The following is a 21,920-nucleotide window of genomic DNA, read 5'->3' on the forward strand; positions in this document are numbered from 1 at the left end:
TATCAGAAAACTTATAGAATCTTAAAATTTAAAGTACTGTACTATGAGATCAGGTAAATTACTCATACTATGAGTATTTTCTATGGTAGCATCCATACTTTCCAATAAGATGGAAAGCAGAAGAAAGGGCAGGGTGGGGCAGGGCAGGGGGCTAAGCCCCCCAGTACTCAGGAACAAGAGCAGGCAAATTCCTACAAATTTACATAACAGAGTATGATATCTACACAATGATCGGTCATTAAAGCAAACAATAAAAGAATAATATTTATTGAACAATCACAATAGCAACAGGAAAATCTGATATGCAAGAAGAAAGGAACAATACCAAAAAGGCCTACAGCAATAACATTGATTTTTTTTTTCCTCTCTACCCTGCTTTTGTGACACTGTAAATTCTGGCATACAGATCTATGTGAAGAATAGTAACAAGTTTCAGAGAATGATAAAGTTACTATATTTATTTTTCATGTTACAAATAACAAATAGCCCTACAGAAACCTGTTCCTTCTATGAAAAGAAATTACATTTCTAAATGAAAATCTGTCTCCCATACATGACTGTTCATAAAGGCACATCCAGAGTAGTAGATCTACTGCAACAGTCAATATCAAACTGACATTCTTCTCTACCAAAGAAGTTGTACTGTTTTGCACAAAAGTGACACATAGCATATTATTCTTTCTTATCAAGTAAAAACTATTGGTCCTTGATTTCAGCTTCTTAACAGAGCTTAACCATTTTCTTTTCCTCCTTCACAGAGCAGGACTGTAACCAGGCAAGCACCTCATCCATTTTTATTTTAGAAACGCTATGGAGGTTTGACTAATGGAAATCTCAAGACACTGGAAAATGAAATGATTCCATATCAATAATACAGACACACGTTCATTATATTCCAACTTACCTAATACACTGACAAAGGCATCAAAAAGATGAAATGTAAGTAGAGGCTCTTTCAAGTGACCATAGTAATCTGCTATAGTTTTAAAGACATCCTTTTCAAATCCTAAATACATAGGCTGCTTCAAATCTGAACAATTAGGCCCTGTTAAAAAAAGAGAGAGAGAAAGAAGAAACATTACTGGGATGATCACTTATGAGGATTAGTCTCTGTGCATATGTATGGTGTGTATAGATATTCAAGATCACAAAAGTTTTCATGGGGAAAATTGATGTTATTTAAAAGGACATTATACATTTGCTTACATGAATACTTTATGTCTAAATCGAAATCTATTATAAAACAAGGAGGAAAATCAATGGCTTACTTGCATTTTAAGAGAAACCCACTCTTTCTTTTACACCTTCTGAAAGGCATTTTTATTAAATGTAGACAATGATTATTTTGTTTGAAATATTCGATGTTTTCCTAGGCTTGACACAGTTGACCAAGGTGATAATTATCTCACATATGTAATAGACAAGTTATAAAGCAATTTTCAAAGCTTTTTAGTATTTTGTCATTGCTATATTATGAAATCCTAGAATCAGAGTTGAGTTAATCAATGTCTGCCTCTAACTAAATTATTTCAGACTAATAAAAACTTACACTCTTTTTCATAAAGATATTCTAAAAAGGAGATTTTACACTGGGTCCTGTGATTCATTTTGATTGTAAAACTCTATGTGATCCCCAACCAACCTTTAAAAGATAGTGTACCAGGCAAAGCATATTCCAAAGTTAGGGTAACAATAAGAAGCCTGGAACAATGTGGTCCCAGCCATATCCCATGCAGACAGCAAGGCAAAGATCCAGTTGTATCTGGGACCAAAGAGGAACAAGAAGAAATGCCTAGCCCTCTACAGATACAGCAGTAAATGCCCCCAAGAATCCACACACAGACTACAGATTGACATTGCCAAGTGGAGAGACAAACCAGAGCTGCCCATGCCTTGGGGAAATGGCAAGTAGCCTCATGAGGGAGAGTTTGGCCAGTCTTCTCAATTGCTCTGACAGCGTGGAAGGGAGAAGCAGTGCAAGTGCAATGGCCGGTTCTGGGCCAGCAGAATACAAGACTAAACAACTAGATCCAAACAGAGCTCTACCCTCAGAGGAGAGTGAAAGATAAAGCCAGTAAAAACTAAAAGAAAGCCTTCCTCCAGCACCACTGTAACTGAAGAGAAAGGATCAAACTAAAAAGAACAGATAAACATTCTGGGCCTTCACATCCCAAGGCCAATGGGACAAAGTGAAAATGGCTTTTTCTTGGTCTCCTTAAAAACCCTCTCACCTTTTAATATTCTGTATACACTTGTCATAAAATAACTTAATTTGATTGACTAAAATAATGAAAATTATGAGAGAATCTTGTGTGGTACCACGTTAACCTAGCAGCCAACATAACCATCATTCTTGCCTGCTTCCTCCTTTGAAATACTCCAAGCTTCATCGATTGAAACAATTAGTTTAATGTCTCAGTAATCCATAATGCCGTGAATTACTTCCTCCCAAGATAAGTATGCGGTTGATTGTAAGCAGCTGTATCCCTGAACAAACATTTCATCATTCTTGCTAAAAATATGCAAAAACAAAACAAAAACAGTTTCCATACAAATGCAAATGCATAGTAGGCCCCATGAGAGGAGGCCATATTTCTAAGATCTTCTGTTTCTTAATCATCTTGAACTTCAGAATAGCTTTTATAAATGTTATTCCTGACAGATCTTGGAAAAGAGTTGTCTGTATCCATCCGTTTTTGGTTTTGTTTTTTGTTTTTTCTTTTTTATTGAATGCAAAGTACATGCACAAAGAAGACATAGTTAACCTGGTTTTATACTTAGTATCAGTTCATCATCCTGTGGCCAACCATGAGGCTGGACAAAGAAAGAATGCAGGCCTATGTGCACATGGTCTACCAATGGGCCTCAGAGAAAGAGGTAGGCAGGAAATCTACAGAAAAGGAGGCAAGAAGCCTTCAAAATATCACATAAACCAGCCGGCCTATCCTTTTTGTTCCCTATTACATGACTGTAATGGGAATCTAGACTCAATAAGGATAAGAAGGATAAGTAACAGGTCATCACTTTGATAGACTCAAAGTAAACTCAAGGGGCTAAGGAGCATTTGGAAAATTTAATAATGTCACAAAACTATTCAAAAGGATGTTCTTGCCTTTTGGTCACTTTTTTTGTCTTTGAAACTTTTAAACAAGCATTTTTATGGATATGCCAACTATCTGTAAAACACTGCACTTGATACATGTGAGACATGTCCCTGTTCTCAAGAATTTCCACCTAATAATATAACATCACCACACACATGGAGAACATTATTAAGTTGCTCTTTACATCTTTCCTCTCCATTAATAAGTAATTCCAATTATTATAATATTCCTGCAGAAGTTTTTGTGGCTTTATGTATACATCTTACTTGCAGGAAAAGTTACACTCTTCACAACGTTTTGATCACTGAAAAATCTGTTTCATAATCCCACCTTAATATACATTATACAACATATTATAGCCTAGATTTGCCATACTGGCTTCTTCTATTCTTTCCCAGTTCATCAATTACCAAATGCTTGGTTTGCCAGGAATTTAGAAATGGGTAATTTAACTTTGCATTTAGACCTTCTATCTCGTCATTGCCAACACTGTCCAAAGATATAATTTAAATTTAATTTACCTCAAATGGTTGAGTGGGAATAATAAAAAGCACTCTCCCAAGCTAAAACCACTCTACGTCTCAGACGTCCCAAAATATTAACCAAAACCAATGAAAATTTAATAGTTAAACACAGAGAACCTTGGGCTTCATACAAGCTAATGATTGGTATTCATATTCAGAATGATAGTATATAATCATTGTCCATATATTATGACTGGAATTACCTACAGTAAACTGCCTGGTTATCTTAATTTCATTCCATAATCAAACAAAACTAACATCAATTAAATAAATCATTCAGAGTCTACTAACTCAAAATTTTATTATACCTGTCTCTGTACATGCTAGTTCTACCCAAAAGGTACCTCTCTCAGGCCATCTGTGAGGCTTGAAGGCCTCATAGACCAAATGTCACCACTATTAGCAAAAGAACTAGAATTCTTCTCATTAAAATCACTTGTTTGGGTTAAGCCATTAACTATTAGAATCCCTTCTTTGGGTTAACCCTTCTAAAAAATCCCCAGAAAAAAATGGCAATGTTAGTGGGATACTATAATACATTTTTCACAGTGCCTACAGCATCCGATGACGTGGATATCACATGCCTGTGAAATGGACTGTGGGTGCCTATGAAAATCCTTAGAAGGACCATTGTGATCCAGGCCCCTTCGTTTTACATCCAATTACTGAAACATCCCTTCTTGTTTCTCTGCATGCCAAGTTCTTCTCCTTCCAAACCAGCCTGCTTATCAGTCAGACTAGTCTAAAATATTTCTTTCCCACTTCAACTGGTGCCCTACAAAAAGCCAATAGTAGATAGGATCTGCTGAGCAAATGGAGATGTAAATATAGGGCATATTTAGGGATATATGTTTTAGGAATAAAATACATGCTTTAGAAATAAAAATGTGCAAACAGTCAACAGGCAGCTATCTGTACAATATTATATTCAATACTACTAATTTTTCTTTACTGTGATGAAGCAGTCAGAAGTAGTAGTATGGGCAAATCTGTAGTGTGATTATATGCACTAGAAAAAAGAAGCACAAAATACCTTTAAAAATGTTCTATAACTCAGCCCTTTCACCGAGTCACAAATTCATCACTAAAAGCACACAAGTCTCAAAATAATTAACTGCCAGTCTCACAGGTGTCAAATCAATGTTCAGGCCATTGAGCAAAAATATTTTCTAATTCAGGGCACTAATTTCTGTTAATCTCATAAAACTGGAGGATAATTAGTACTTACAATTTGCCAAACACTTCATAGCTGACAGCACCCAATGAGGAAGTTCTTCTGCAGAGAAATGAAAATAAAAAGAAGATATTTTACTCAATTGCATATAACTCAAAGAATTATATACATACATAGTATCATAAGAATATATAACTTGCCCAAATAATATGAAACCTATCTGCCAATCGCAAACCACAAATCACCTATTAATATAGCCGAATGTTTTAAAAACATGGAAATTTTTCTTTTGCAGCAGTGTCCAATATGCTTTTATAAATCATGCCTACAAATTTCTCTAAGGATAAGATGCACCTTTTGAAGCTTTGGTGAAAAGTATACATCTGACAGTTTATTCCAAAGAAGCAAACTAACAGATCAGTTATCCTAGGAATTAAAGAAGGAAAAGAAAAAACAGAAAAAGCAAAAATATTAGTTATCAATTGTATTTGTGAATTCAGTTCAGCAAACAGCTAAAAAAAGAAAAAAAAAAAGGTGAATTCTGTATGTCCAATGTCCAATATAAGCATCATTTTACACATTTCAATTTTCAAAATGTTTCAGGGCAAGAAAGTGCTACTGACATACTAATATAGGCTACTCCTTTTAGGACAGTCTTAAAATAATAATTGTTAACACGGCTACAAAAAGTCCCAGCTGAGCCTTTTTTCTGGAGTCTCTCCCCTCTTTTGATGAAATGGACCTCTGATGAGATGGACCATCACTCATGCTTCCCCTTCTCCACTTTCTAAAAACTGCAAAGATACTGGCTGAACTGTGTTAGATCTAATGAACCTGAGGCTCTTCTTTCTGAAGAACTTGATAAGACAAAAGATGACTGGTCATCTAACTGGTAGGTAAAAGTATTCATGTTTGCTGCACTCAAAGAATGTGGAAGGATTTTAGATATATTTCAAAGGCAATACCTCCATCATTCTATGTAAGTTAATTTTATATGTTGATATTAACCTGACAACTCACAAGGTCACAAATTCGTTTGTTTCCTTAATGTCCTTCATTCCCAATACAGGGACTATATGAAAGAAGTGTTTCAAGTTTCAATGACACATTCTGTTCCTGTCAGGAAACATGGCCTAGAAAAACCTCTTCCCCTCTCACAGCTGCTGAGGCTCCTTCTGGTAGAGTTCCATCTTGTTGCCCAGGAGACTCCAGCTCTAAATTTAATAATAATTTATAAAAACCCAAAAGTACTATACCATCTTCCCACATCCAAAGGTCATTCTAGTTCCAGCTATTTCCAGGACCAAGGGTTGGAAGTAAAGGAAGAACTATTCAAAAAACCCATCTAATTCTGATCCATCCCTGATCCAAGTAAAGTAAGCTTTAAAATCAGTAAATCAGTTCGGGGATTCTGGCCCACCATGGGTACCATGACCTTATTTTTCCAAACAAAAAAAGAGGATAGGCAGCTGCCTAATGTCTTTTTTTCCTGATTTGTAAACTGGCTTGGAATAAAAGGTATAAAAAAAATTGAAGCACCTTCAGCATTTACAGAACTACCCTTATTAATTAAAAAACAAAAAAAAAACAAAAAAAAAAACGACATAAACCAAGACTATTCTGGAAAATCTACCACAGAGACTCCATAATGAAAAGGTCGGGGAGAACCTAAAATCAGTCAAGCTCACCTGAAACCTAAAATTAATCTCCAAGACCCAGTTCTAACTGACTTAAGCACTCAGGTCTTAAACTTACCTACTTTTCAGGGATTTTCTGTGAATAATATAGAACCACTTAATGCCCAGTGTGACTAACATTGAACTAGCCTCTGGATGGACTGTGCTGAGGCTTTGACTTTCCATGACATCTCCTTTATGCACACAATCATTTAAAAGGCATGAAAGTGAGAGAAGGCTATACATAATGAGGAGGTACCTTCATTGAGGGTTTGAGGAATGGTCAAAAAGAAGCTGAGGGAGCTGTGCAGCCAGCATAGTGGATCAAATGGGACCACAGGGGTTTTTATGCACTTACTTGACTTGTCATCAAGGATGACAACTCCCTGCTTGCTCACACTATATACATTATGGATGATGAACTTGGAGTTGACCAGTTTAATATCTAAGACTTCTTCCAGAGAATCCAGGCCAAGGACTTTCTGTAAACTGAAAAGATATATGATAATTAATTACTTTAAAAAATCATTATTACCCAAAAACCCGGCATGTAAAAGATCAATCTTCAAAATGTGCTGCTTTCAGGCATTTTATACAATCTTTGGCAAAAAGGCTAGAAACTAAATATGACAAAACAAATTTAAAAGATCTTTGGGTCATTAACATGTTGCTTCACTAATTTAATATAACACCTTCAATGCCAAGAAAAAGATTTCATAAGATACAATAAAAACAGAAAATAGCTTATCCAATGATGAGAAACTGCTATTAGTACACATTTGTGAGGGAAAGAAAATGCTTTGTAACATCATTCACCTTAATTACCTACAGTACAGCAAGTATCTAGGAGATGAAATTTACCACTGTGTTTCATTAATCATAAAACTTCAGTGTTACTAGAAAGCTGAAGAACTTTTAAACTTCTATTCTTAACTGTCCTATAAATGACAAGAGAAAATTCCCAGAATTCAGTTAAATTATGTTTGCTAAGCAGCATAGCTGCAAATGCAAAGTTAAGCTTTTAATACATAATTTCAGAAAATTAAATATGCAGAGAGTAGTAGAGAAGCAAACCACAAAAAAAAAAAAACAAACAAACACTGAAAGTTCTCATTAATATCAAATGCACATACTATGATAATGTCATAGACTTCCATATCTCTTCTACATTGGCCTCCGTCAGCTGTCTGCGGTAGACAAGACGGCAGGCCGGCACCTCTCCAATAGCAATACTGTGACGCTTGAACCACATCTCAGAGTTCTAATTGGGGGAGAGTAGAAAGAAAAAGAGAATCAATATTTCAACAGGCAGTAGTATGAGAAATTTCTTTGACTTGGTTATTTGTAATTTGATTTAAAATAATAACTAGAAATATAAACTAACTTTCTTTGTACTGACTGCAGAGAAGTATAACTGTTAAAGATCAGGTTATATCATAAATGAGTATTTGTAAATTGCAAAAGAACTATAGCAATAAACATGACATTGACTAGCTATTTTTTTCCTGTGGGAATTTCAACTAATCAACGAGGTAGCCATGAAATAAAATTGTATTAATTCAAAATTAAGTCAAAGAATACCTATCCAAAAAAAAAAAAAAAAAAAGAATACCTATCCATATTCACACGCTGCCCAAACTGAGTGATTGTTTAAAACAAAATTAAAGTCTATTACTTTCAAGAACTCTCTATTTTTTATAAGCAAAAATCAAATAAGTACAATTTGAAGAGCAGCCCCCAGATCTTAGGCAACTGCAGAAGGCAGAAAAAACAAGAGCTCCCCGGAAAACTGAGACAGTAGGAAGAAAAACTAAAATTCAGAGAGGTTAAATAATTTGCTCAAAGCCACACAGCTTTACCAGTTCAACATTCTTAGTATCTCCTTTCTCACATAGTCTACTAAACGTTTAATTCTTAAAACTTCCTTTTTATAATCACAAAGAGAAACATTGAGGTTTTACAGACAAAACATGTAAGAAATCACTTATAAAGATTTTCTGTAATAGTTTTTTACAAAAGTATCATTACAGAAAAATCTTACAAATTTGGATGAAAGGAGCCAGAAAGTTGTTTTATGATTTTGTTTTTTAGAGAATTACTGAATTACAAAAGAAAGTCGAAGACCATGTGGATTTGTGAATTTTTTTTAAGTATCTAAATTAAATTAGGTGTTCATTTTTGAAGGCAGGCATGTAAATTGTTGCATTTGCCTAGAAAATCTACTTCCAACTGAGAACAAACTGAGGGTTGATGGGGGGTGGGAGGGAGGGAAGGGTGGTTGAGGCATATTGAGGAGGGCACCTGTTGGGATGAGCACTGGGTGTTGTATGGAAACCAATTTGACAATAAATTTCATATTTAAAGAAATTGCCACTAGGCAACACACACACAAAAAAATCTACTTCCAAAAGTTACCTTTTATAAAAAAATTTTTTCTTACATTTATTCATTTTTGAGAGACCGAGAGAGAGCACAAGTGAGGGAGGGTCAGAGAGAGAGGGAGACACAGAATCTGAAGCAGGCTCCAGGCTCTGAGCTGTCAGCACACAGCTCGATGCAGGGCTCGAACTCACAAACCGCGAGATCATGACCTGAGCCAAAGTCAGACACTTAACTGACCGAGCCACCCAGGCGCCTCCGAAAGGTTATCTTAAAGAAATACCATGGACATACTCAACTAATTATCTGTAAAGACATTGCTCATTACATTGTTTACCCGAAAACTAGAAACATGGTATGTACTAACAGTAAGGGACTAGATACATAAACTATAGTGCTTTTATATTAGACAAGATACAGATACTAAATATGATGTCAAATGTTTAATAACATGAAAAAAGGGGGTGACTGGGTAACTCAGTTGGTTAAACATCCGACTCATAATTTTGGCTCAGGTCATGATCTCACGATTCATGAGTCCAAGCCCCTCATTGGGCTCTGTTCTGACAGTATAAAATCTGCATGGGATTCTCTCTCTTCTCTTCTCTTTCTCTCTTTCTCTCTCTCTGTCTCTGTCTCTCTCTGTCTCTCTGTCTCTCTGTCTCTCTCTCTCTCTCTCTCCTTCTCTCTCTGTCCCTTCCCTGCTTGTACACTTGTTCTCTCTCTCTCTCAAAATAAATAAACTTAAAAATAATAACATGATGGGGCGTCTGGGTGGCTCAGTCAGTTGAGTGTCCAACTTCAACTCAGCTCATGATCTCGTGGTTTGTGAGTTCGACCCCGCGTCAGGCTCTGTGCTGACAGCTCGGAGCCTGGAGGCTGCTTTGGATTCTGTGTCTCCCTCTCTCACTGACCCTCTCCCGTTCATGCTCTGTCTCTCTCTGTCTCAAAAATAAATAAACATTAAAAAAAAATTTTTTTTTTAAATAATAACATGAAAAAAGAAGCAAAACATTGTCGTAAGTGAAGAACACAGGCCACAAAAAACTCAACATGATCTCCTTTTGGAGGTAAAAATGTGCACAGAAAAAAGGATACAGAAGAAAAATGTTAATATTAATTCTCTCTGGATGATATCATGGGTGATTTTTTTTTTCATCTCTGCCTGAAAACAATTCTATTGAATAAGTGAATTACAGCAATAGCAGTTAAGTTACTGACTACCTGTGGGCCAGACACCATTCTAAGCACTTTATAGATATGAACTCACCTGATTCTCACAACAAGCCTACCTCAGAGGGTACTATTATCATCTCAGTTTCACCAATAAGAAAACTGAGACACAAACACAATGACTAAAACAGAGAAACAAGTCCAAATAAATAGTAAATGGAGGAGCCAAGATCCAAACCCGGTCGACTCGCTCCAGAGTGCACAATCTTACTTTCCACACTATTCTGCCCCTCAGCAAACACAACGGTTTCATTTTATTATTTTATTTTTTAACTGTGTAAGTGGCTAGGCAAGAGAAAAGACAGGATAAAACAAAAAAACCACCGAGCAAAGAGGAAGAAAAGATAGAAACAGGGAAAGTAAAATGGAAATAAATGATCAGTTGAAGTTCTTTTTAAGAAAGGTGACATTTCTTTATTGACTAATAACCTCATCATTCTAAAACCCTACACCAAGGCCCAAGCGGGGACACAGATCCTGCTCTGCCATTCTTCCTGTGAACCATGCTCAAGAGGTAGCAGCCTAAGCTTTGCTGGAATTACAATGAGCAGGGAGCTCAAACCTCTACCATTTGAATTAAGGGGGATGTATAAGAAAGAGAAGGCGAGACAAAAGCATCAAAACAAATACAGGTACAGATGACCTGGGAAAGGATAAGCTTTGGGCTAAAATGGTTGATGAATCTAGAACATTGGTCTACCACTTCAGGGCTCCTGAAAAATTAGAAAATGACAAGAAAAGACAGAAGTCATTGTCACTAGGGCATTAAAGTATGCTAATGAGCATTTGGTCTTCTGCAGGTGATACCAGGAATATTCCAACTTCATAGAACCAAGTGGAATAGAAAAGGAAAGTAGTTATTATTGATGACATAAATACATATTAATTTACGGGATTTTATCTCCTTTGTATAAACAGCACTGAAGACCTTATAATGAAAAAAATGTCTGTTGAATAGCCACTCTGCCAATGGGGTCATATCAGATGTTTAAATGCAAATGTTAAAAGAAAAAAATGTACCTGGTCTCATGGAACTTATATTCTAATTTTCTCTGGGACAGAAACTATCAACTAGACCTTAATTAAGTACTCCTTATTAGGAATTAATTAAAAGTCCTCAAATACCCTAAGTCACTTGACTCTGTTTTCTAATTATCTATTTTGGTACTGTATGCTTCACTAGACTATGAGCCTTTTTAGAGTAAAAACTGTATCACATATTACTGTGTCTGTGGAGCCTAGCACAATTCATGGCACACAGTAGACACTGATTCAATATTATCTTTGTTGAATAAATAAATTAATTAATGACTTCCAAATATGATCTTGCCTTTAAGTTCCAGGATGATTATCTCCATCTGCCTATGAGACACTTCCATTTAAGATAAGCCAGGTTTATCACCAATCATATTTAAAACGAAATTCATCACCATCCTGACTGACAAACCTGCAAGTCCTTAAAGGAGTCCTTATTTCTGTTACTGGTGCCACTCTCTTTCTAGAATTATCTTTGATAAAGCCTAAGCTTCTTAGCTATTCTCTTCAAACTGAAAATACAATCTCTTTAAAAAATAAGTGTTTTTTCTTTTAATTACATTGCCTAAAAATGTTTACATCCCATCTTCGCAAACAAACGTATGAACTGGACATCTAGTCCTATCGGACTAGACTAACTTAAAACACTGGTGTGAGTACAATTCTTAAAAACTGCCATAAAGGAGTTTTTCTTTGTATTTTATCTTTTAGCATCGTCTCAATCATGGTAGTTTTCTACTGGGAATATTTTAATGAAAAAGGATACCAAAAAAATTAGATTATTCAACAATAAGCTTAGGTTTTCCAAAACTAACAGAATCTACCTTTGATCATCTATAGTGTCAGGGGTCATTCCACAATACTTCACATCCTAACCTTCTCACTCTCAACTAGTAATAGAACAAAATCCAGGAGACAAAGAGGCAAAAGAGTAAATTCTAGAACACAAGAGAATGAGATTATAAGGGAGTTGTCACATAAACCTGCTTGTTCTGAACATATGAAAATAGATACCATATATATGCCAAAGCCTCAACAGGCAAGAGTTCAACAGCTAATCTTTCCTTGTCACTGTTCTCTCAGCTACTGACACCTAAGATATTTTAAAGTACTTTCAGACCATTGTTCCTAAGGGACCAGTAGAAAAAAGACTAAGGCTGGTGGTTCACAGATCATATCCTATTTCTGGTAGCTGCTAGACCCGCCCCCAGCCACCGCCACCACCATCGTCCCACTCCACCCCGACCATCCCACCCACTCTTTTAGTAACACACTTACCATCACAAGTGGCCTCACTGGGATGTTCTCTTGTGAAGTCCCTGGTGGGGGGTCATTCCATTCTGGAAATTTTATAGCATCTTTTTGGTAATTAGGCTTCTTTGGATATGGTTTCAGGGGTGAGGAAGGAGGAAATCTAAAAACCAAGAAGGAAATCTCTATTATTTCAGTCAATGGGAGACACAGATATTTTAACAATAGCCCCCATTTCTTCTGTCCTTGAGAATTTATGTAATAATTCCAAACTTCAGATAATGGAATTCTCACTATCAATCAGAGTATGAATGCTCAAATTATTACACATGGCTCACTATGCCCAACATACGATTTTTTTCAAAATTCATTCATTATGTCTACTAGAAAACATTTATGAAAACAGGAATCAAACCTGTGACACATTATTAAATAAATAAATAAAAGTTGTTCTCTTATCAAATGATTTTCACGAATAAAGATGTTCTTAATGGACTGCTGGAGCAAGCCAGTTCTTTCACCCAGCTGGAAATCCTTAGTACCTCACAACTCTCTGAAATGTCTAGGTGGTACGTATGCAAAAGAAAATATGGACCGATGAATGTTCAGCGCTACTTGCTGAGGAAGAGCATATCAGCACAAGAATCTTTTACCCTAATGTTCATTTTTATAACTATTTCAAAAGAAGATTAATCAATCCTCTTTCCCTTGAATATGGAACACTTCACAGTGAGATGGAAGCCTCAGTCCTGGAGGAGGTGAAAGCTGCCCAGTGTCCTTCTGCCTTTTGATCCCCTCCTCTGTCCCCATACCGCCAAGTCACTGGCAACATCACTCCTTGGACCAACACAGAGAAACCTAAATATGCTAACTCTCCTTAAATCAGTCTAGGCCATACCTGATAAACAACAATAGAAAGGTAACTAAATACATATTTTCCTCAGAGTAACTGTTCTTGTTAGTTTCTTAGAAAAAGACAGGCTGCAGGACATTGAAAAGGTAACACAAGATCTCTAGTTCTTCATGTTGACATGGAAGTCAGTAGGTAGTTTACTTTTCATTTATTTAAGCCAAAATAAAGGTTTAAAATCTTATCCATGATACCTGTAGGAAAAATAATCCAAATAAACTAGAAAGATCTTATTCCTAAGGCAAATGAAGACAGAAATAGTTTTCAAATGCCTATAGTTTACCAAAAGAGTTTGTATTGAGGTGAATCAGAAGAATCACAAGTAATAAGCACTATGAAGCAACATTTCAAAAATAGTCACAATAGACTTGAAAGGGATGGCTAGAGGCACCTGGGTGACTCAGTTGGTTAAGCGTCCAACTTTGGCTCAGGTCATAATCTTGTAGTCCTGGGTTTGAGCCCTGAGTCTGGCTCTGTGCTAACAGCTCAGAGCCTGGAGCCTGCTTCGGATTCTGTGTCTCCGCCTCTCAATGCCCCACTTGCACGCTCTCTCTCAAAAAAAATAAATAAATAAACATTAAAAAAAAAAAAGTGATGGCTAATGAAGATAAGTTTCATCTTCTCTGAAAAAAATATGCAATGACTTTGCTTTATTTGAAAAGTCAATGAGAAAAAAATGAAATCATTAAATCAAATTAAAGATAAATAAACTGAAAGCTTAAATTTTTTAATCAAGTTAAAAGACAGGTATTTTCAAACAATTCCAAAATATAAATTAAATCTCTAAAGCCCATAAAAGTCACTCTACTTCTTTTTTTTAATGTTTTATTTATTTTTGAGAGATAGAAAGACAGAGTGCGAGCAGGGTAGAAGCAGACAGAGAAGGACACAGAATCCAAAGCAGGTTCCAGGCTCTTAGCTGTGAGCACAAAGCCAGATGCACGGCTTAAACCCACAAACAGTGAGATCATGACCCGAGCCAAAGTTGGACACTTAACTGCTTGAGCCACACAGTTGCCCCTACTCCTTAAGTGAAGGCTGGCTTTTACTTAAGCCAGCTTATTTCTAAGAAGCCAACAATCATAACACAAGTCCTACTGCCAACATACAGCACGTAGGCACACACTCAGGTACACACAAACACTCTCACATTCAAAAACACATGTGGTGTAGCAAATTGTCTCCAGGGAATTCAGAGATCACCCACTTCTCAGTTCTTTAAAAATTAAACACCATCCTGGAGTGCCTGGATGGCTCAGTCGGTTAGGCGTCCGACTTCAGGTCAGGTCATGACCTCACAATTCATGAGTTCAAGCTCCACATCAGGCTCTCTGCTGTCAGTGCAGAGCCCACTTTGGATACTCTCCTCTCTCTCTCTCTGCTCCTCCCCCCACTCTCTCTCTCTCACACATCCTCTCTCTCAAAAATAAACATTAAAAAAAATTTAAACACCATCCCTACTCCCACCCCACCACTAACACCCACTGCTTATTCCCCAACTCGGTCAACTAAAGGGTGAAAACTTGACCTGTGCTCCAGCCCTAGTTCTCTCCAGAACAGTCTTTGTGTCCTCTGGAAAATAACAGTGTCTCTAAGTTTATTCATTTGTCAAACAAAGGGACTAAATTGGATGATCCATAAATTTCCTCCTGGGTTCAAAATGCGTTTCTTGTATTCCCACACCCTGAAACAAGTAATAGCTTCCAAAACCCACAGCAGCAGTTCCTAAGTGGAGAACTGTGATTGAAGAGATACCAGGGAGTCACTTTCTGCCTTTGCCCTGAGAAGATGCCCTGGGAAGATCAATAACAGATGTGGTGTCTTTGCAGCCACCTGGCCAGAGATGAAATGCAGAAGAGCTCCCTCTCATGGACTGTTTTTATTGTGTGTATTGAAAGTTTTCCATTTAATTCTAACACTTTAATCATGTCTTCTCAGGCTTCAAAGGCTGTCACAGATGATCTAATCCAACGGTCACGTTCTTTACTTATGGAAATCAAGGCCCAAAAGAGGAAAGCAACTTATTAAAAGACTCACAACTAACTGGCCATGCGAACAAACCACCTTGCACAAAAGATCTGTAAGCCCTTTAATAAGAACATCACAAAACTTTATTGAAAAACATTAATGAAGTAAATTGACAGATGTATCATATTGGTAAATAAGATTCAATATCAATATTCAACAGCAAAATGGCAATGTAAATATTCCTCATGAAGATACACACTTACAGAGAAATTCTAATTAGAATATAAAGTTTTTTATGAAATATGATAAACTGATTCTAAGTTTACATGGAAATGCAAGAGGCCAAAAACAATCAAGACATTCTTAAAGAAGAAAAACAAAGCAAGGAGACTTACCCTACCAGCTATTAAGGCTAATTAAGATAATATGGTAGGGCTATACTGATGGCATAGACTATGGATTCTCAGCCTCAGCATTATTGACATTTGGGGCTGGATAATCTTGTGGTGGAGAGCTATCCTGTGTACCATAGGTTGTTTAGCAGCATCCCTGGCCTCCACCCACTAGATGCTAGTAGCACACCCTCCCAAGTGTGACAACCAAAAATATTTCCAGACACTGTCCCCAGCAAAATGGCCCCCAGTGGAAAATCATGGGCCCAGACAGATAATCTAAAACAAACATACACATTTATTTAGAAACCTGGTTTATGGCAGACCAGACATTACAGATCAGTGAGAATGTATGGACTGTTCAATAAAGAGTTCTGGTCCAAGAGTTTCACACATGGGAAATGTGAAATCGCACCCCTGCTGTAGACTGTACCTCCAAAGATGTTTTACAAAGGCACTTCCCTCCCACATGCTTCTCTGCAAGTGATCTTGCCACCACTCTATCAAGAGGCAGAGTGTGTTTCTCTACTCTTTTGGTTCTGGGTGAGACTCCCTCCAAGGGCTTTGGTAACTAGGATGGCAAGAGTAAGAGGGTGCCAGTTCTACAGCCTGTATTTGCTTCAGATCATTAAGAAATAAATTTTAGGGGCGCCTGGGTGGCGCAGTCGGTTAAGCGTCCGACTTCAGCCAGGTCACGATCTCGCGGTCCGTGAGTTCGAGCCCCGCGTCGGGCTCTGGGCTGATGGCTCAGAGCCTGGAGCCTGTTTCCGATTCTGTGTCTCCCTCTCTCTCTGCCCCTCCCCCATTCATGCTCTGTCTCTCTCTGTCCCAAAAATAAATAAACGTTGAAAAAAAAAATTAAATAAAAGAAATAAATTTTATACTTCAAGTGTGAAAAAAAAGGGGGGGCGGTGCCAGTTCCGGGCATTAGCCTTAAAATGGCCTGGAATGCCCTTCCTGCCTCTAAGAGCTTCCACTCTTCTTGCCAAGCTCCCTCTTATAGACTAGCCATCATGTAAAGAAGGGGGAGTACTCTGAGACCAGAATACTGCGAGGCACGTAAGCATCAAAAAGAGGTCCTAGAAGATGAGACACTGCATGGAAAGAAACTTGAGGTCAAGTGTATGGCAGTTCGAGACTTGTGCATGCAGAGGTCACCATGGAGGTGCATTTTCCAGGCTCAGCAGTCCCAGCCAATGTCCAGCTAAGACTTCCCAAACTCCTGACTCACAAAATTATGTAAAAACAACAACTGTCTTAAGCCACTGTGTTTGGGCATAGTTTTGTTACACAACAACAGATAAGCTGAACAGAAATTTATTTATATCAGAACAGGCAGTCAGTGGACCTCTGAAGAGCCTCAGGGAGACTTGTTACAGGAACGTGGAAGGGCTGTGAGAAGGCTGAGGTTGGAGGTATAGGAAAGACCCATGTTGCCTAGTGGCAACAATTCCAGTCAAAATTGTCCCCTGCAGTGACATGGAAAATACGAAAGGTGGATTTGGATAAGGAGTTTTCCAAGATGAATGTTGAAAGTGCCAACCAGTCTCTTTCAGTTTTGATAACCAGGTATGGATGGACAAAGATAAACTAAAGAAGGACCACTTCAAATTTTAAGCAGAATTTAAAGGAAACATAAAAGAGCTATGACTTGATTCATAAACAAAACTATTTCTCATCCCCAGTCTCTCTCAACAAAAGGTTCTCAAAGTAAAATGGCCTTACAACCAATATCAAATTCAAGATGTTTCTAGTAAGACATGGTCCTTGGGTAGTTGCATGCGTGGCTATAAAAGACTTTTACTATAACCTTAAAAAGATTTAAGGCAGTACCTTACAGATAATCTTGGTTAAAGTTAGAGTTTAAGAATCTTGAAGGTGTTGTATCATGGCAGACTTATAAGTAGCCCAGGGAGAAAAGAGCCTGTTTCAAAGACACTTGTGTGACTTTTGTCTAATGGAATAAATCAAAATAAAATTCACAGAAGAGCCACAGCACTTTTAAGACACTAATACTAGCAGAATCACCATCCACTTGGACTAAAAAGTGAACAGTTCAAAATGCAAAAAAAAACAGTCAAGAATCTCAAGCTTCTGTAAGCGGGAAGTTTATCAGAAAGTTATTTCACTGCAAACATGAGCCATTCTTTACGGAGAAGGAAAAATGACTAAGTGTGCACAGACAAGACTCTAGGGGGAAGAGCCAGGAAGCAGAACTGGGTGCTAATCAAGGAATGGCAGACACATGTTCAACTGCATTTTAAAAGTGCTATGGGCTAACACTGTTTTATGTGATGCCATAATGGGACAAATTTAGAGAGTCATGATGCAGAGGATGAATGCAGTTTGCCAATGAATGCCATTGTGGCCAAAGTGTATTTTGCAAGAATGGCCACAACAGTATTGCCCATCCTTCCCCAATGTGACTCTTCTCCAGTGTGACTCTTCCTCAGTGTAACTTTGATGAGGTCAAATATTCAACAGGATGAGATGATTTCTCTACCTCTTTGAATGTGAACAGGCCCTTTGGCTGCTTTGACAAATAGAATATGACAGAAGTGACACTTTGATGATTCCAGGAATAGACCTTACCTAGCTGGCAGTTTCCTCTTTTAGCCTATTGTAAATACTTGCTCTTGGGATGCTCATTCTTGGGACATAACCTCTTGGAAGCCAGCTGCCATATAAGAATAGTGACCACCCTAACACCATCATGTCATGAAAAGTATAACCCATGTGAAAATGCCCGATACGATCAAACCTCATGTGAAAAGAGAGAGGGGCCAAGAAGCACAAAGGCACCAACCACAACTCTGAGCAGAGAAAGAAGTCATCTTGGAAGTGAATTGTGCAGCCCAACAGATGCTTTATGGGTAATGGGCAAACTGCCAGATGTGCTCTTTCTCAATTCTTGACACAAAATTATGAGCAGAATAAAATGCTTAAAGCCACTAATGTTTGAGATAGGTTGTTTCTCAGAATGAGGATACCAGAACAATCCCAAATTCACACCATGAATAAAAATCATCGGTAAAAACCTTAAAATTTAGAATACAATATAAGAAAATATCTCTCTGACTTTCGTAATAAAAGGACGCTTGTTAAGCAAGATACAAAAACCATAAAGTAAATGGGGCGCCTGGGTGATTTAGTCGGTTGAGCACCCGACTTGGGCGCAGGTCATGATCTCATGGCTCATGAGGTCGAATCCCATGTTGGGCTCTGTGCTGACAGATCAGAGCCTAAAGCCTGCTTCAGATTCTGTCTCCCATTCTCTCTGCCCCTCCCCTGTTTGTGCTCTCCACCACCCCCATCTCTGTCTCAAAAATAAATAAATATTTTTAAAACTTTAAAACAACATAAACTATTTAAAAAAAGATTGACACATTCACTTACATTAAAATAAAAAAAGTTCTGCTTATCAAGACACAATAAAATGAAAAAAAGGAGATCTTTGCAATCCAAATAATTGACAAAAAGGATTAATATCCAGAATATACTTTTTTTTTTTAACTCCTAAAAACATATAAGAAAAAAAATCCTATAGAAAAAGGGCAAACACATGAACCAGGCATTTCCAGATGTGGAACCAGGAATGATGAATAAACATATAAAAGACACTTGATCCATCAATAATCAAATAATATCACAACAAGACAGCATTTCATACTTACCAGATTGGCAAAAGATCAAGTCAGTCAATATCAAATGTTTTCTACTACTGGATAAAACTTAGCATAGCCACTATGCTATGTTGGCACTGCCTAGTAAAGGTGAACAAATATGCAGTATCTTCTAAACTAATTTCACTCTATGTAACTCTGGGTAGCCTAAAGAAACTCTTACACATGTACAAAAGGAGACAAGTCCATAAATGTTCATGGCAGCACTGCTTATAAAAGCAAAAAACTGGAAGCAACCCAAATCTCACTGGAAAAGGAAGAGATAAATGGATTGTGGTATACTGATAAAATATAAAGTAGCTGAGAAAATTCCTTAACTATAATTAAATACACCAACATGGATGAATCTCAAAAATCATGAGAACTAAAAGTCAGAAAAGAATACATACTGTTTGATATCTGTTATGTAAATTTCAAAGCAGAGAAAAATATTTCAGGAGCCAAAATGATCCAAGGATAAGTGTTAAAACAATAGAGAGAAGCAAAGAAATGATTAACACATAAGGCAGGATAGTGATGACCTCTTGCAGAAGAAAATGCAAATTGTCAGTGAACAGGTGTTTACTATTCTTATATAAATCATTCAGATAGTTTATACACTCACCTATGGCATATATTTTAAATACAACTGACAACATTTAAAAAGAGCAGAGCTCCCTCCAGTGGGTTATATTGGTCTTTGCTTTTAAAATTCTAAATTTAATTCTACCATTATGATCATGGATTCCAAAATTATAGTCTCTTAGAAATGATCTAGTTGTACACTGAATAAAATGAGACCAGAAAAGGAATCAGCACCAGCTAATCATCCAACACAACAACAATCCAGGTCTTACCTGTATTGCCAAATTTTTGGTTGGAAAAAAAGCAGTTAAAAATAAACCATTCCGGGGTGCCTAGGTGGCTCAGTTGGTTGAGCATCCAACTCTTGATTTTGGTTCAGGTCATGATTCCAGAGTCATGGTATCAAGCCTTGCATCATGTTCTGTGCTGAGCATAGAGCCTGCTTCAGATTTTCTTTCTCTGTCTCTCTCTCTCTCCCTCACCCCCTCCCCCTCTCCCTCTCTCCCTCTCTCCTTCTGCCTCACTCCCCAGCTCATGCATCTGTCTCGCTAAAAATAAAATGAATAGTAATAAACTATCCCAGAACTTAATATATTTTGACAAATTTACTTAAATTAGAATTTATTAACTAATCAATCAATTAAAATATTCTAGGGCATCTAAACTGCAAGGAGAACATAGTTGATAAATCTTAATAAATTTGAGTCATAAATGACACAATGCACTAACAAAGTTCTTCCCATTACATATGCTAAAGTTGTTTCTTTAGCATCAGCAGAAATTTGCAGCATCTACAGCTTTTGCCAGCTTGCCTCTTTGCCTTAGTCACCTAAGCCTCTGTACAAGAAAAGCCAGGCAGAAAGTGATTATAGGAGCTGACCTCTCTGAGACTGTGGTTTCCAAGAAACCCATGCATTAGGCAAACCGGTAGCAATTTGCTGGGCTCCAATGTGCTCTGTACCCATTCAATGTATTGTTCAGGACCAGTAGTGGTATATAGTACAGTACTGTGTAAATGCTGAAAAACCGTAAATGACTATATTTCACAAAAACTGCTTAAAGGTGTATCAGAAACATAAAGTAACTGAGGGAATGAGAATAAAAGATGAAGCTGGAAAAAACAGTTGCCAAACTAAGGAAGCCATGACCTCTGAAATCAGAAATCGTTCCTTATTCCATATGAATAAAGATTCCATTATGAGTAAAGGATCAAGTAAGTTTTTTTTAAGGAAGGGAGAAATGTGATCTGGTCTGAAAGACACTCTTACCTTATTAGCAATAACTATTTAGAAAATGAATTCCATTTACAACAGAAGAAAATATATAAAATATCTATAACTTAAAGAAATGTGTGAGATCTACAAAGAAAATCACCACTATTTACAATAGCAGCAAAAAACATGAACTACTTAGATCTAAATCTAACAAAACTTGTGCAGCATCAGTACATGCACAGCAACAAAGCACGGCTGAGAAATTAAAGACCTAAATGAACTGAGAGCTATGCTATGTTCATGATTTGGAGGGCTCAATTTTGTTAATTTGTCAAATCTCCCAAATTGATCTATAGAGTCCATACAATATCATTAAAAATTTTGACGAAATTTTTATAGAAATGCACAAGGAGAGTCTAAAATTTATGTGGACAAGCAAAAGAACTAGAATAGTCAAAATAATTTTGAAAAATAACAAAGTTGGAGGGCTTACACTAACTGATTTTGAGAGTTATTATATGTCTGCAGTAATCAAGACTGTTGTACTGGAGACAAGCTGGACATACAGGACAGTGGAACAATATATAAATTAAGTCACAGGACTTTATATGATGTTATGTCCCATATCCGCAAGAGTACACGGCCCAGGATCAAGGAGTGGAAGTAAGAAGAGCCCTATTGACCATCCCTCCCAGTGACCCATCCCCACAACTCTTGGTTCTGCAGTTAGAGGTCCTGTTCCCAAAAGAGAAACAAGTATTCCTGCCAGGAGACATAGTAAGTACACTTTAGACTCCTTGCGGCAAGGAGCAG

At 37.2% G+C, this 21,920-nt stretch overlaps 1 protein-coding gene across 2 annotated transcripts in view; it reads right to left on the bottom strand.

The window, feature by feature from the left end:
• Positions 1–21,920, bottom strand: part of DEPDC1B (DEP domain containing 1B) — a 90,892-nt gene that overhangs the window by 42,523 nt on the left and 26,449 nt on the right. For both annotated transcript variants that reach the window (XM_047086859.1, XM_047086860.1), the window contains exons 3-7: positions 12,404–12,539; positions 7,612–7,739; positions 6,837–6,967; positions 4,857–4,904; positions 905–1,045 (exon numbers count right to left, since the gene is read on the bottom strand). In XM_047086859.1, coding sequence (XP_046942815.1) covers positions 905–1,045; positions 4,857–4,904; positions 6,837–6,967; positions 7,612–7,739; positions 12,404–12,539 — 584 coding nt within the window. The remainder of the gene's footprint in view (positions 1–904; positions 1,046–4,856; positions 4,905–6,836; positions 6,968–7,611; positions 7,740–12,403; positions 12,540–21,920) is intronic.

The sequence above is a fragment of the Lynx rufus genome, unplaced genomic scaffold, assembly GCF_022079265.1.
Source record: "Lynx rufus isolate CCGP_SWC_20201006 ecotype Redwood Valley unplaced genomic scaffold, mLynRuf1.p SCAF_1, whole genome shotgun sequence".
In the NCBI taxonomy this organism is placed as follows: Eukaryota; Metazoa; Chordata; class Mammalia; order Carnivora; family Felidae; genus Lynx; species Lynx rufus.